At 38.1% G+C, this 17,116-nt stretch overlaps 1 protein-coding gene across 1 annotated transcript in view; it reads right to left on the bottom strand.

Annotated features, from left to right (window-relative positions):
- Window positions 1-17,116, bottom strand: part of ppp1r14bb (protein phosphatase 1, regulatory (inhibitor) subunit 14Bb) — a 136,333-nt gene that overhangs the window by 11,247 nt on the left and 107,970 nt on the right. The window contains exons 2-3 of the mRNA XM_028802377.2: window positions 9,893-9,976; window positions 6,000-6,032 (exon numbers count right to left, since the gene is read on the bottom strand). Coding sequence (XP_028658210.1) covers window positions 6,000-6,032; window positions 9,893-9,976 — 117 coding nt within the window. The remainder of the gene's footprint in view (window positions 1-5,999; window positions 6,033-9,892; window positions 9,977-17,116) is intronic.

The following is a 17,116-nucleotide window of genomic DNA, read 5'->3' as shown; positions in this document are numbered from 1 at the left end:
GAACCAACGCCTCCCATTGCTGCCAATCCCTAAATACTGACAGATGAAAATCCCATCTCAATTTAAATCAATGCTCCTTTGGAATCACTAAGTATATAGTTTAGTAATTCTAATAGGTCTTTAATAATGAATAAAAGTTATTGAATATTTAATAAGGAATAGCTGAAACGCTTTGAACCAATTGTTCAGTTTCGCCATAAAGATATTTTTATGTTCTTGAGGCAGGGTGAGAAAATAAACTCCTTTCGGCAAAAAGTGGAGGAGAAGAAGATTAAAAAACACAAAGTGAACACAATTTAATTTCTTCTTACAAAGTGCACACCCATTTATAAGATCCAGTGCACTATAAACTATAAAGGAAACACCAAAAAATAATATTAAAACAACATAAAAAACATGCTATGTAATACCTACAAAGTAATATGCATTTCTTTCTTTGTTTGAAGTATCCAGCAATCTAGCAGACTAGTTCAGGGAGCATGTTCAAACTCTTACAATCAAAGACCTTACAAAGCCCATCTTAGAGCACTTCACATCATCTGACCATAGCCACACTGACCTCTCTCCGAGCTCCTTGTTTGTGTTCTTTCACAGGTCTTCAAAACACTTTTCAGTGACAAACCAGACAAAGCTAAACTCATTCTCAGCCATATATTTCTCCAGGTCTTTTAAATCTATCTCTTCATTTTCCCTAATGGTAGATTTCTCACCTGCTCTCACCTTTTATCCTTTCATCTGCCCTGGTGTTGCATCCGTCTTCCCCTCTTATATATGTTACCTGCTGTTTCCTTTTCAGTCACACACCCGATGAAAGCTATATAGCTATATAGTCCTACTTTCCTTTTCAGGATGGAAATAACCTTTACCCTATACACACATACACAATAGTACGCGATTATGGTGTAGTTACCAAATATGCTGCTAGGTATCACCCACTGTCTGGTTAATCAGTCTGCTGAGTGGCATGGTACCGACTGACCAAGTGTGTATTTCTGCCATCTAGTCCACAATTGTGCGTGACTTTTTTTTTTCCTGTGTCACCATGGCAAATTTTTAAGAGACAATGATGATCACATTTTTTAACATTTACTGACTTAATCTTAAACAGTTTGCTCCCCACGGACAGACAGTTAATCAGGAACATTACACTGAACTGCGGATGTGTCTATGGGAAAGCATCAGGAAAAATGTTCAGAACAGTGGCACACACAAAACTGGACATTCAACCATGACAACACATCTTCACACACCGCGCTGTCAGTCAAGTTCTTGCACAGTAACAGTGTGGTCATTGCTTCACAGCCCCATAATCACTAGATAGCACTCCCTGGAACACAGGGGGTTCTAGATATGGAAACAAATGATGAGTACAGGAAATCTTTCCAGGAGTGAAAGAAGCAATTCGATATGTGTATTGCAACTGAAGAGAAGTAAAAAGGGACTAAAAGGGAATTGCTGTAAGTTTTACAATAGCGTTTTTAAACTATGTCTGGGAATTTCTGCCCGCATCCCCCCATATATATATATATAATTTTTTTTTTACCAAAAAATTTCTTAAAGCCTCAAAAAGTTTTTATTTCCTGATGCTGACTACCCTAAGTCAGTTACCAATAATAAGATGGTGCCAATAGACTATGACAACTACAGTAAAATGGCATGGAGACCTGACAGCCGGTCCATCACTGAAGACAACATATCCATTCCAAGGCAGATTCAATGTGTATGATGCTTACAAGCACATGGTGTGATATGGAGGTGTAAGAGAATATCATGGTCCATATATAAGGTATACACAAGCAAAAATTACAAGAAACAAATGTGAAAGGCATCAAGATGAGAATCAACAATAAACCACGGTCAGTAGTTTTTCAAAAGAAAATATCTTCCTCAAAAATATCTAAACTGCTCTTTGCATGAGATCATTCTAATTCTCTTTCCATCCAATGTAGCCATATAGTCAACTTGATTTTAAATGCTTTTTATTGCAAATACTTGAATTTTTCCTGTGATAATTTATGAGAAAGAATTATGGGAAAAGAGCATGACTATATTGTGATTATGTTATGTTTTTTAATTTTTTCCTCATTACTGAAATTGGCTTCTGACAATTAATTTATGACTGCTATGGTTTTTTAGGCCACTAAATCTATTTCTACATTTTTTTTCCAATGCCATCTGGATTTTTGCGAGTGCCACCATTTTGTGGTGCAGTAGTCACCATGAGTTTGTATGGAAATGTGTGATGCATGATGGTATTGTACAGACAGCTTAAAAGATCAGGCTTGGATGTTTCTGGTTTATCTGTGTAAGTGCCAGACCGGCATCCCAATGGGCATCCTGACTAGGGTGGAGGATGATGTCCTGTAATGGATGGAACACAAGAATGGAGATATAACCCGGCAGGGATGGTCCTCTGTTTCTGTCCTAGTTGGAATGCCCAGGTAATGGATGGATGAAGGGAGAATGGATATTTTGAACAGTTCACCCCGGACACTAGTATGGTTGCCTGGGACAATTAAAGTGCAGGTGCTGTGAAGAACAGACCTCACTATCTTGGTAAGCTTCTATACGACCCTGAAATGCTTCTGGCATGCAATGGCATGAAACCAAAAGTGTACTCGGGTCCACTAAAAAAGGAGGCATATTGCCTCACTTGAGGAATTAGAGTTGAGAGGCAGCTGGAGGACGCTTACGGAGGAGACACAAAGAGAGACTCAGGTGCTTTATTGGTTGTTTGGTACTGTGACAAGGTGGTTTTACCAAATAAATAATATTTTTATTTGATCTTGAACTTGTGTGTGACTGAGTTGTGCCTGGTGTTTGGGTTCTGGTCTCCCCCTAGTGGTCACACTGATATTGTATAAAGACAGAGTTTAGCCAGTGTGTTTTGTTTCTGGTTTCCTGGTAAAAAGAAACTTTGACTTGAATTTAAAATTGACTGATTTCTCAGCTATGAACTAGACTTGTTTTCATCCACCCGTTTCCCTATTTAAATTCATCTGCTCAGCAAAACAGACTAGACCGGAAATACATACTAGTGGGACAGTTCAAAAGCAGATACGCATTGGAAAGCAAGAAGAAAGGAAAAACAGCCTGTACAGAGACTATAACAGTCTGCACTCTGGAATATAGCAACGGTATTTTAAAAATCTGTGCATTTTGAACTCTGCTGCTTGTACCTGAGATTAAAGTGCTGTATCGTTTTGCGAAGAAGGATGCTGATTTGTATGGGAGAGGGAGGTTGGTTAAGCTGCATTCACTGTGTGGAATCAAACTGTTACTGAGTGCCTGAGATGAAAGGAGGGACCTGACTCAGTCTGAAGACATGCCAAATGGCCAAGAATATAATGGAACCCAGGAATATACACAGCACCTGAATTACAGACAGCATTTTGTGTCATCGGAGTAGGGCCTAACTGCCTTTATGTTTTGGACCAGATTTAAATAGCATATGCTATAGTGGGCCCTAGGGGAAGCTTTCAGACCTTAAAATTCATATTGGCACATAGAGTTGGATTTAATTAATTTGGGAGGGCAACTGCAGACTTGATAGGAAATCAAGTTAGAGAGACAGAAGGAGTCACTCAGTCTCACATTGGCCTAGAGATACGAGGGGGAGTCAAGCTAAAGTTAGAAAATGGGATGTATCAGAAAATGGAATGAACCTTCTTCTCAATGTAGTCTCCACCATTGTCAATGCACTTGCACAACCTTCCTGGAAGTGCCTGGATTCCAGCAGAATAAAAGGTTTTGTCTTGTCCTTGCAACCACTCGTGCACCGCTTCCTTCACGTCATCATCTGTCTTGAATCGATGACCACCCAGATGGTTTTTTTAGTGGTCCAAAAAGGTGGAAATCACACAGTGCCAAATCTGGTGAATAAGGAGGATGTGGCAATACCTCAAACTTCAGTTTCTCCAGACAAGCCATGGTGATCTTAGCAGTGTGTGGGTGGGCATTGTCTTGCAGCAAAAGGACTGCTTGAGACAGCAGTTCCTGCTGCTTGGATCGAATAGCAGGCTTCACATTGGTCTCCAGCAAGTCACCGTAACTTTCACTAGTGACTGTAGTACTCCTCAGCATGTAGTGTTTGACAATAACTTGGTGGAAGAGTGGTTGCGAGGGCAAGACAAAACCTTTTATTCTCTTGGAATCCAGGCACTTCCAGGCAGGTGTGGTGCAAGCACATTAAAAAGGATGGAGACTACATTGAGAAATGACATTATCAGCTTTGTTTAGGTTTTTTTTCATTTTCTAATAAATCCCATTTTCTAACTTTAGCTTGACTCCCCCTTATACAATTCTAAATCTGGAAGCAAGACACCTGTCACAGATTAGAAGTGAATATTTCAACATGATTCTCCTGCCCTCTGAACCTCTGTCCAGTATGGGGATAGGGGAATCATAAAACTTGATGGAGTCTAGTAACAAAATTCATATTGACAATGTCCGAGTTGTAGTAAAAAAAAATTAAAGGAATAGCCGACCACAATAGGATTAACATTCTGACATCTGCACCTACACAATGGAAATCAGTAGTGGAGGTCTCTTATATAGAGAAGTCAATGCCTAGATACTTCAACCTGTCAGCAACAAAGATGGTACTTGGGGAAAGTGGCAAGCTGGACAGAAAGATTTAGAAGTACTGAACATTTCAACCAGTTACATTTTATAGCCTGACATGCTTTTGAAGATTTCAAAACAAATAAAACATGCTAGGGATCTTTAGGAGCATCACCTAGATATAGAATATCACCAACAGATTAGAAAGGGATTCTGGGATTTGTAATATGTGTTGATACAGGGATATGAGAAGCTTTGATGCATTGCTGTACGTAGAGCTCCCAGGTGGTCTACCGACACAGAGAACAGGGGGAAGGAAGATATCCCTGCCTGGATTCATGAATAAAATGGAAGGGGGACATCTTAATGTTTCAACAATAGTGGAGTATAATGTTTCAATCATGCCCACAAACTCTGCACCAAAGTCTGCCCTGCACAAAACCAGACAGATGAAAGACCAATGTCACTCAGCGATAGCAGTGCTGCAGGGAGTAGAAATGAGGAGGCTGCATCAATGACATGAAGAACATGTTATTTGGTGACCATGGCCATTTTACTGTTATTCAAATTTCCTTTCAGGTTATTGCCAACTACTGCAGAAACCCAAATATTGCCATTATGCCATATCCTTTCATTAAAGCTCTGACTCATACGGAGAGGACTGGGAGGTCTTTTTAATATATACATCCTATTTAACTAAACTACCAGTTCCTTTATATTTTTCAAATATACTTCTAATAACAAAAAACTGGCCGCAAAAAATAAGAAAAAAGAGACATCTATGTATGAGATAAACTAAGTGTGATCTGGGAACAGTTGACAGATGACCAATTGAAGCTGGTGAGCTAAATTTAAGCCAAAAGTTTAGCTTCCGAGTTCACTGGTGCAATGTTCTGAAACTTTGATACTGGTTGGGGTCTTTATAAGATAAGTCCCAGTTGTGGCCACATACACTATAGTTGAAAGGTAGGTGACACTCTAATAACAGTGGCCCAGGAGTTTAGACTGAAAAGATACTTTATCTGGAGAGACCCTGAGGACAACAGCTTAAAACAACAAGGAAAAAAAACGGAGAGGTGAGAATGGAAGGAAGTGAATCTCGTTTGAAGCAACAGAGACAACTGGACAGCATCACCCTGGCCTGACTGTTACGTAAGTTAGGATCACAAACTGTGATGAAGGCCTGTTGTTCTTATGCTTCCTTTTTTGTGACATCTGTGATTACAAAGAGAAGAACAAAAAAGCTGACTTCCCTTACTTTAGGCTGCCAAAGGTGTGCTTAGAGACACTCAGCCTAAGCATTCAGAGAGTGGAAATGATTTGGACTCCAAGACGTGAGGACTGCCCTGTGTTCACGCAGCTATAATATTAACATTACCAAAAAAAAAACAGATAAAATAAAAATAATCATAAAATAATCGTAAAAAAAAACTTACGTCCGTGGGTTTATAACAGTCAACCAGGAGATCCTAAAAGAGAAAAGAAAAATAATAATATTGAAGTACCAAGTCACAAGTGTTGCATGTGTTAGAAAGCAGACAAAATGAATAATGAATAATTTTCAACTTTCCAGAGGGCTCATATGAACAAGCTATGCTAAGAGGCAGGACTTTGCAAAATTAAATCACTGGGGAGACAGACATCTTGAAAGACGCGAAAATATTTTGACTAGACTGGAACTCTAGCCATATGTTCTTGTTTCCTTGTCTAAAATAATTTTTAACACTAATGCTTAACAGAATAAAATAAGCAACATTCAGAGTATCTATTGTTAATACTCAAATATTATTATTTATTATTTTGCAACACCTTATTCAAGTCAACTTAAAACATTTGAAAGAAACAGTTAATTAGATCTCCTTTTCTTTTTTCCACAACTGGAGCAGAAGCAGGTGAAGTGACTTGTTCCCAGTCGCAGAGTGTCTGTAGTGGGATTTGAACACTCAGGGTTTGAAGTCCAAGGCCTTAACCACTACACCACGTTGTTCTCAATTACTGGGTCAAAGGAGCCCAGATGCACTCCACTGTATTTAAAGCTTGTCACAACCACTCAGCTTTTAAGCTGCTTGTTTAAATTGATTTTCTTCCACTCTGTGGATCACTTCTATTATGGCCTAATATGCTTGCTATGCTTCCATAGAAATACTGAAATGTGGCCCCATCAACAAACCCCCAAGACAACTAACACAAGCTCAATGTAAGCAAGTTTTGAACTGTTGACCCCCAAAAAAAACATCTTGTGGACGACCTTAGGTGTAGCCATGCAATGGAGTGCTTGTACATTTGCATTTCCGAGAAACAGCAAAGCGGAACTTGAAGTTCTCAACTGCACAAAATCTGACAAGCAACATTCCCAATGGTATCACACTCCACATAGCCATAAACACTCCAAAAAAAGAACACAAAGGAGGAGAGAAGTGACGCATCACTGACACTGTTACCCCTGTTTAAGTTAAACAGAAAATAAAGAAAATAAAACACACCTTTCAAACTGGTTTAAAATCAGGTGTGTCCTTGTAATGTAATGGAGCAGTAGCAATGCCTTATGGGTGCTTTTCAGTTCAGATGAAAAACAAAGGTTAACTTCTGTATGGCAGTAAACATCTTGATGCAAGCTAAAGTAAACTACTGTAATTAAGTCTGACTTTTATAGTTATTTATGGTCCTGGGAAGAAAAATGGTCACTAGTACTGCAGTAAATTTTAATATTGTCACAGTGGTACAGTACATCCAATGACAACAATACAAATTACCTTAAGATAAATGCTTTGAACATAACTTTCTCAGAAGTAGTTAGTTCAAGTGAGGGGCACAGTGAGCCAGACTCTATCAAGGCAGCATTGGGTGCAAGGCAGGGACCAGCCCTGGAGAGGGCACCAGTCCACCATAGACTTCACTCACGTATACACTACCAGTGAAAAGTTTTAGAACACCCCAGTTTTTTCCAGTTTTTAAGGAAATGCACGCAGTTTAATGTTTTAATATTTCATGAAATCATGGCATAGAAAAAATAAACTATGACAAATAAAAAAATTAGTCAGGGATCTATTAAGTGTACCAAATGTTATTCAAATTTTTGATTCATCAAAGTAGCCACCTTTTATTGATATATAACAGCCAAACTGTGGTAACCTTTCTGATTCAGAAGGCCACTCACTCTGTGCAAGTCACCAACTCTGCCTCCAGCAAAAGAACCCCAGACCATCACACTTCCTCCTCCATGTTTGACAGTTGGTGTCACACACTGAGGAACCATGCTTACACAAACTTGACAGTGTACAAAACACCCTACATACTGAACTAAAGATTTCAAATTTTGATCCATCAGTTCATAAAACTTTCGTTCAGTCTGCAGTAGTCCATAGCCAGTATTTCAAGGCCCTATTTTGTCCTTTAAGGAATGGCTTTCTTACTGCCACTCACCCTGTCAAACCTGCAGCACAAACTCTCCTTGTTACAGTAGTGAGAAAGTGAGACTTTTTTCGTCCACTGTTAAGCTGTGCTTGAAGCTGTTGTGCTTTGAGGCGCCTATCACACATGCTGGTGATCCGCAGATCTCTTCCTATCACAGTTTCTACCAGTTACCTTTGTGGATTGTGTAGGGCACAGTAGTCACTGGCACTCTGATTCTTTTTGTAATTTGTCTAACTGAAAGGCCTACACACCTAAGGGTAATAATAATTCTCTGTCTCATTTCATTTGTTAATTGTTTTCTTCCCATTACCACTGGAATTTACAACTTTCTAGAGTGCAGTATTGTCCAAGTAGTACTTCATATGGTGTAGTAACACTTTCTGTTCCTGCTCTTCTTTAAAACACAGGATTTTTAAGTAATCAACAGAAGTTGGGACACCTGTGCAAATTGTTTGCTTCAGCTTGCAAGGCTTAATTTACTTTAATTGCTGCAGAACATCTTTACGATGTAACCTATTAGTTGTTCCCTGAAAAAGACCCATTTGTAATATTCTGAAATTTCCATTGTTTCCGTTTTTGCTAACGTGAACTTTAAATTTAAACCTCTGGCAGGTTACTACTTACTTTTTTGCCATTTTAGGTCATTCATTGCATTTCAGCTGATTAAAGTTGAAGAAAAAATGGAAAAAAATGGTGGTGTCCTAAACATTATGACCGGTAGTGTACACACCAATATACCTGACCCTGGTACAATTTGGAATGGCAAATTAAGCTACCATGCACATCTTTGGGGATGTGGGAGAAAAAACCTATGCAGATTCTGGCAGAACATGCAAACTCCACACTACTGGGTGTGGGATTCAAACCAAGAACGGTCTGTGAAGTATCAAGCACCTGTTTCTGCACTCCTTGTTGCTAACTGTCAGTATTTGGATAAAAGTGAGCAAACTACACAGGAAAAGGTGAGTGAGAAAGTAATTGGCAAAAGAGTTAAATATTGGAATTTGAACTTTATTGCCAGGCAACATACTAAACAAGGCATTTCTCATAGTATTACGTCCATACACCAAACAAAAGTAATTCAAGCTATGGCCAAAAAATAGAAATATTTTAATTTCTTACAAAAATCCCATTACTGTGCTTGAACAAAAAATAACATAATAATATAAAATCAATGAGAAGTAAGGAGGGATCAATAGCCTAAGAAACGGGTGGAATAAAAACCTATAAGCACAAGACTGCATTGATAACTACTGGAATAGTGGCTAAGTACTTTTCTTTGAGGATTATTTACCCAAGGTATCTCTACAAAATCAAGACATATGACTATAGATTTGATATATTTTTAACAGATGGAGCAATGACAGATTAAGTGACTTTATGGCAATGAATTAAAAAGCCTTATGCCCCGTGCCTGTGCCACTACAGCAGATGGCCCACCTTTAATGTTAACTGGTTATATTATATTTTACTTTTGGTAGATCGGTTAGTTAAGATAAGGAATGTAATTATTCAAGTTAAAAGAATGCTGTGCAATCGTAATGGTAGTCTTTACTGTGAAGCTGACATTTAAAACAAAATACTAAAAATAAACAAAGAAATGGAGCAAAGCACAACTACAAAAGAGAAGTCGCATCGGAAATGTTGATGCTGTGTATCTTATTACTGCTTGTAATCCTTCACATAGACAGCATCAATAAAGAAAACCAAAGCTAAAATAGGCAATCATCAGTCAGAAATTGTCAGAAATCTATTTTATTACACTCAATGGACTTGTAGATTTGGTTACCACTAGGCTACCCATCAACTTAAGACTATTTAAAACTTGTAGAAATTAAAGCAATCACCCCACACTCTTTTCCCTAAGGAGTAAAAAGCCCATTAAGTTTTACTCTCTGCCATTTCCACCACTCACCTTCACTCTTGCTGCCCGGTCATTTTCACTTGGCAGGTCAAGTAGTTCATCCACATCAATTTCCAGTTCAGGAATGGCCTCCTCCTGTTAAGATTAAAAAAACAAAAGTCAATTGTTACATAAATGTCACAATTCTGTTTTATTATTTTAAGTCTGTCTTTTTCCACTATGTAACTTATTTCTGTTACCCTTTTGTTCACTATTCATTGCTCAACATATAGGTGATTCATTTTTCATTCATTCAGTATTTTATTGTTTATTTCTTCTACTGTCTTTTAATGGTTGCTGCTACGTTGGCTTTTGCTGATAGCAGCGTAGCACCTGATGGTCTGTCCACTGACATATAAAATGGAGAGCTCCATCCGGATCACAGATCTAAGATGGTCGAAAGAAAAAGACTACAGGTAAAGGTTAGGTAAGGAAAATAAATAAGAAAAATAAACAAAGTTGTTTATTTATTTATGTTTTTGACTTAATAGTTAGCCCTTCAAGGAAACGCTGACTTAGTGAACACAGTATTTGATACAGAAATATCTCTACAAGCTCCAACTTCTGTTGTTATTGGAATGCATTCTGTTATGCATTCTAACAGATGGCACGCCACATATGTTAGCATTACTGCATTATTATTATTATTATTCCCTATACATATATGTGGTGAACGTTACAAAAAACAAAATGGATACCTGTATATATGCCTGGGTAAAAATATTGATTTTCTGATTAATCGTTATTTTTCGCTTAAACGATTTGATATTGATTCGCAATGTCTCAACATTGATCTTGTGAATCTCTATCCTACTCAGTTACTGTATGTAGATTTTTCTTATCTTTGTTTTTGGCATCCGATCCACTAGATGGTACTAATGCACCTGTTAAGGCTTTCTATGGAAAATGCACTTTAGTATCTAATTGGGGCCTTCGACAGTTAAATCAGATGTGTGGACTTCCTGCGGATTCAAATGGTGCCTCAGTAAAGAACAACTAAATAAAAGCAAAGCCATAAGTAAACTCTGAAGCTCAGAAGTTAATTATTTGTTGCAATACAACAAATTTGAGAAATCATTTATCCTGACATCACCCATAAACATAAACGTAAACGAGTAGACCATAAACAGTCCACACTGGAGGTGGCGGGTAATTCCAACCTCCCATTCGATTCACCTTGTACCCAAAAAACAACAGAAACTATAGCAGTTTATATCTGTAAAGATATGAGACCATACACCATTGTTTAAAACGAGGGCTTTCCACAAATGATTCAGGTTTTTGAACTACAGTATGCTATACCGACCAAAAAGAAAACGAGTAAAGTTATTGTACCTTGGCTTTATGAAGATCTTAAGCAAAGCATTGCCACGTCTCTCAGATCAGCAGACAGAACAGCCCTAACTTGTGATAGCTGAAAATCCAGGGCAGCAGATTCCTACGTGACAATCAAATGTCACTACATTACAAACGATGGGACATCTGTGGAGGATGTGTTGCAGAGAGCACCCTCTCTGCCTATACAGTATGCAGAGCTATTCAGACTGGCTGCTGTTCCAAAAAACTTTCCAATGAACGTTTCATCTCATGACTGCATCAGTCAGAAGTTTGTGCATTGGAAGGTCCATTAAAACAATGCTTCTCAATGCACCTCACCTGGCCAAGCAAGCGGCCAATTGTTGGAATTTTCAGAGCAGCCAGAGATACCAAGGTGAGCATATGCACAAAGCAGCCGGTGTGGGGTATGTCCATAAGCTAAACTGTACGGATCATATTAGTGGCAATGTCCATCATGATGGCCGGTTCTTTTATTTTTGTGTTCCATTCATCCAATGCTACTGTCAACAAGCATTAGCTCAAGATCCTCATTTTATAACATTTCCTTTTTGTCTGGGGGGAAAGTGTAAAAACATAACTTTCAAAAACTGATTAACGTGACTGTTACACGTGAACAATTGAAGAGACTTGCAAGTTGTAGAATTATACAAAGACACAAGTCTTCCCGCTGTATCTTTAATTTCCACAAATTCGAGATTATTTTAAATGTCCAATAGAGGAATACATTTGTCTAACAGATTAGTTGAACGGTGTCTACACGGAGATTCATGACACACGAATAGGTTATTGAATAACATACTTATTATTTAAGAAGCAATACTGGATTATTTTATAATAATAATATTTGCAAGATGACACAGATGTTTTACAAAGTAGATGCCATTACATTGTATTAAAACAAGAAGCCCCCCATAATAGTTAAATTATGGTGAATTTTGAATGAGTGCAGTGCTGTGAAAAAGTTTTTTTTTGGAAAAACAATCATATTTTGTTCTACATCTTCCAAATACTGATATTAAATGTTCATTACTAATCAAGTGTTTCTTCTTAAATATCATTCCATGCTTATGCATATGTTATGAAGTCACTATGTAGACACTCTTCAAATAAAGTGTTACTGAAATTTGTCACATCGTATTCATGTTCTCTATGCATGGTTAAGTAATCTCTAAAAAAGCCGGCACTTCAAATACATCAGCTTATGCTAATTCAGTCAAGATAAAACCGATAATCAAATCGAATCGGGACATTGTGAACTGAAATCGAATCGAATCAGGACATCAGCTCCAACACCCAGCTCTACTTGTACTGATATATTGTAATAAAGACTGCTGCAATACTTTACTGTATAACCACCAACCCCCCCGGATTAAAAATTCTTAATATATATATATATATATATATATATATATATATATATATACAGCCTGATTCATCCACATTCTGAGCTCACGTATTTATTACAGGACAAAAACTGGTATTGAAAACCTTCCATTGTCACAACCACAGAACCACACTTTCAATTATATCACACCAGTGTTTTAAAGTATGGGAGGCATTCAGAGGAAAACATGTGGAGAACATGCAAACTCCAAGCAGAAACATTCCAACCAAGAATGAAACTGGGATCAAGATCTGGGAGGTGCCAGTGCTACCCATTGTGCCATGATGTCATTCAATATTAAACATCCAACCATCCAGTATCCAACCCGCTGTATCCTAACTACAGGGTCTGCTGGAGCCAATCCCAGCCAACACAGGGCGCAAGGCAGGAAACAAACCCCAGGGAGGGCGCCAGCCCACCGCAGATATTAAACATTAACAATCATAAAAACATCCATGGCTCTATGGCATATATTGAACCCACTTATTTAAGAGCAGTCTCACAAAGTCCTGAAACCAATCTGAAAAGCATTAGCTGCATGGCACAAACTATTGCCTAATGGGATGCCAATCTGTCTCATGGCATACCTCAAACTGTTTCATTTAAAGTTGCTAGTTGTTTCCCGCATGGATTGACAGAACACCTTCATAGATATGAGAAGAATGTGCAGATGCATCAACAGTGATTCGAACCCAGGATCCTGTAATTATATAAGGTTGCTGGTTCAAATTCTGTTACTGCCAGAAAGAATTCTACCCCGTTGGGCTCTTGAGCAAGGCCCTTAACCCGAAAATTGCTCAAGGGGTGCTGTACAATGGCTGACCCTACACTCTGACCCCCAAAGGTCACGTGAAAAGACAATTTCCCCTCTGGTGTTAATACAGTTTACCAAATACCAATTATATGATCACTGTCAAGAGTAAATGAACTGTGTGTAATAAGTGAGACTTGCACTTTAAGAAAATTACCCAGAGTGCTGTGTGGTTCAACTCGATTGGTGAGTCAATGCAAACAGGAAGGTAGGACAGGAGGGAGCCATGTTTGCCTGGCGGAGGTAGAAGCAGCATAAACAAGCATGAAAGAACCAGTATGGTTTGGGAGAGGTGGATATCCACTATCGAATTTATTTGAGTAGCAGTGTGTTAACAAGCCAATGTAAAAAAAATAATCAGTACTAAATTTGTTGTTAAAAACGTGTTTTGTTCTGAAAAGAATACACAAATACATTATAACCGTAAATACTAAAACTGTCAGAATTTTTACCATGACGTCGAATTTTGGCTATACAACCCAGTCTTGGTCAAAATAAAAATCGATCAGACAAAACGTTTCTCTCCCACTTTGATGTATTCCAAGCCTTCTTCACTCTGGTGCACGTAGCTATCACATTTTGGGTTCCCAGGACCCCATATACACCAGACCACTATGGGCCATCTGGGCCCAAATGAGCTTGTACTTCTGACATGCCACTATGAGCAACAGGGTCCCAACCTTCATGGATGTTGCTTGTCACCATTAATATTCTTTGTGTATACATAAAGTAAGTAAACACCGAAACAAATCACACCTACAGATGGGCGACTGTGGTGTAATAGCTGGCATTACTGCCTTTGATTCCCAGCCACTGTGGAGTTTCCATATTCTCCCAGGTCTCCATTTGAGCTTTGTTAAGCTATTCCTGTTACAGATTGCATCTGACAGTGTTGGGCTCAGTTTTACTGATGATTTTAAATGTCAGATTTAGGCACGAGTCAGTGTGCAAAATGCCCTGTTGTAATTGGGGGTCCTGTTTGAGTCCCAGTGATGGCTGAAGTACAAATCTTAATCTGGTACTATGGAATCTATAATAATAAAAGGCAAAGTCCTCACTGACTGACTCACTCACTCACTCACTGACTGACTCATCACTAATTCTCCAACTTCCCGTGTAGGTGGAAGGCTGAAATTTGGCAGGCTCATTCCTTACAGCTTACTTACAAAAGTTAGGCAGGTTTCATTTCGAAATTCAAAGCGTAATGGTCATAACTGGAACATATTTTTTGTCCATACACTGTAATGGAGGAGGCGGAGTCACGTATCGCGTCATCACGCCTCCTACGTAATCACGTGAACTAAACACAAGGAAGACATTTACAGCACGAGTCACACGCGGGAACGAAGGTAAATTACGTTAATTTTTGACTGTCTTTTAATACTGTGTAAGCATACATATTAACACATGTGCAATTAAACGTGTGCATTTACGGGGTGATTTCTCAGGCTTAAAAGCTCACCTTTTATCAAACGCGGGAAGAAAGGTAACTCATGTTGTTCACTGTCTTTTAATACTGTGTAACCATACATATTAACACATGTCCAATTAAACGTGTGCATTTACGGGGTGATTTCTCAGGCTTAAAAGCTCGCCTTTTACTAAAAAGGTAAATGCAAAACTATTTTCAATCAGTTTATTGAAACGCTCCCGTTAAGGATTGCAATAACATATTCGTGAGATAAAAGAACGAAGTAGGGGGAAATGAAGGAACAGCCGCAAACAGCGAAGAGCAAAAAATTAATTAAACAATTGAGAATGGAGCGAGTTAAGCACACAAGCATGTTCATAAGGGAAACAAAGCACGGTGTAAAACGTAACTTTAAATTAAGTTAATAGAAACGCTCCCGCTGCGGATTGCAATAACATATTCACGAGATAAAAGTTTAATGAGAAGACACGAGGTATAAACGAAGCACACGCCGTGGCGCAACGTTAGGGGCAACAGTTTCAACCATTCTATGATCTGCTTCTCGCAACTGAAAGACGGCACATGGCGGATGTTAGCCGACTTGCTGACCGCAACGTTAGGGGCTTCAACTATGGCGCTGACGCCATATCTCAGTGCCAACACTTTGCAGACTGTACTTAAAAGACACACCCTCCTCACTGGACAGTTAAAAACACCAATCAAACTAACGATGACATCAAGTATTACCCAATCAAAAGTAGGAAAGGAGGCATCTTCATAAAATGCGTGTGGGATGATTTGCATGAGACGCTGCTTTAAAAAAAAAATGATAAAAAAAATACGGGATAAATCCCGTCCAGTATTGATTCAAAACGGGACGCGCAATTTCATTCTCAAATGCGGCACGATTCCGTATTTTAAAGGACGGGTGGCAACCCTACAGTGCCAGGTAACCACCCATACAATCAGATTGTGATTCAGACTAGGAATGCAATGAATGTAATTACCCCGATCTACATACAAGGCGAAAGTCTTGCAACATTCAAAGATGATGGTTTGGGATAATTAGTACTTATTAAGTACAACATTGAACATAAAAGAGCTTATGAAGCCTTGAACCGAAAAAAGCAAGATCTCAGAGATCGTAAAAAAAAAAAAAGGAGGTAATGTCGTTTTACTCGCTGTAGATTTTACTCAAACATTACCAGTTATTCCACGAGGGAGACCAGCAGATGAACTCAACGCGTGTTTAAAATCCATGCTTCTCCCATGGTCGGTTATATGTCGTGTGTTCTCGGGTAGGTGCACCAAAAAATGTATACATTTAAGCATGTAATGGGCAAAGAAAAAATGAGGTATACCCGAAGGCACTGCAGTAGTACTCAATGTAACTTTACTTCTTAAATATTAATGTTTTACTGTTTAATAATTTATACGCTTCTTATATATTGTTCAAATTCTTTTATGAAAATACCAGTGACAGCGCAATGCACGATAACATGGAGTGAATACACCATACGCATCTGCCCACGGCCGCCCTGGTGTGCGCAGATAGGAGTTGATTCTAAAATAAAATAAACATAAAAAGAGTAATACATTCATCACCCATAAAGCGGATAGCAGACGTGACGTATTATATGTGTACCACATTTCAAGTCAATACGTGAAACGGTTTGCAAGCTACATGTGATTTAAAATCCTGGACAGACCAACGAAAAGCCACGGTAGCAAATTATTGAAGAAGATTTTACTGTTTAATAATTTATATTTATATGAAATGTGCTTCTTATATATTACTTCATATTCTCATATGATAATGATGTTAATGTTGTTTATATTGATTTCTATGTTATTGTAACTGCATCTATGTGTGTATATGTATGTATGTATGTGTATATATATATATATATATATATATATATATATATATATATAAAAAATATATATATAAAAAATATATGTGTATATGTATATATAATATATCTGTATATGTGTGTGTATATGTATATATATATGACAGCAACACTCATAACAATGACAACACAATTACATTGACAATCATGTTACGTTATTTTTAAAATGTTTCCTTTACTTTTTCATAACCTCTTTAACACACTACTTCTCCGCTGCGAAGCGCGGGTATTTTGCTAGTACACAATAAATTAGCCATGGATAATGCTATCAGTTAGAATGCTATGAGTATTACGAATAAATGCAGCACTATCATTTTTTTCATCCATATGCACATGGGACGTACAATTTGATCATGTAGATTAAAGTAATTACCGTATA

This window comes from Erpetoichthys calabaricus, chromosome 1 (assembly GCF_900747795.2).
Source record: "Erpetoichthys calabaricus chromosome 1, fErpCal1.3, whole genome shotgun sequence".
Classification (NCBI taxonomy): Eukaryota; Metazoa; Chordata; class Cladistia; order Polypteriformes; family Polypteridae; genus Erpetoichthys; species Erpetoichthys calabaricus.
The sequence above is the reverse complement of the archived record's forward strand: the minus strand, read 5'-3'. Positions and strand labels throughout refer to the sequence as shown.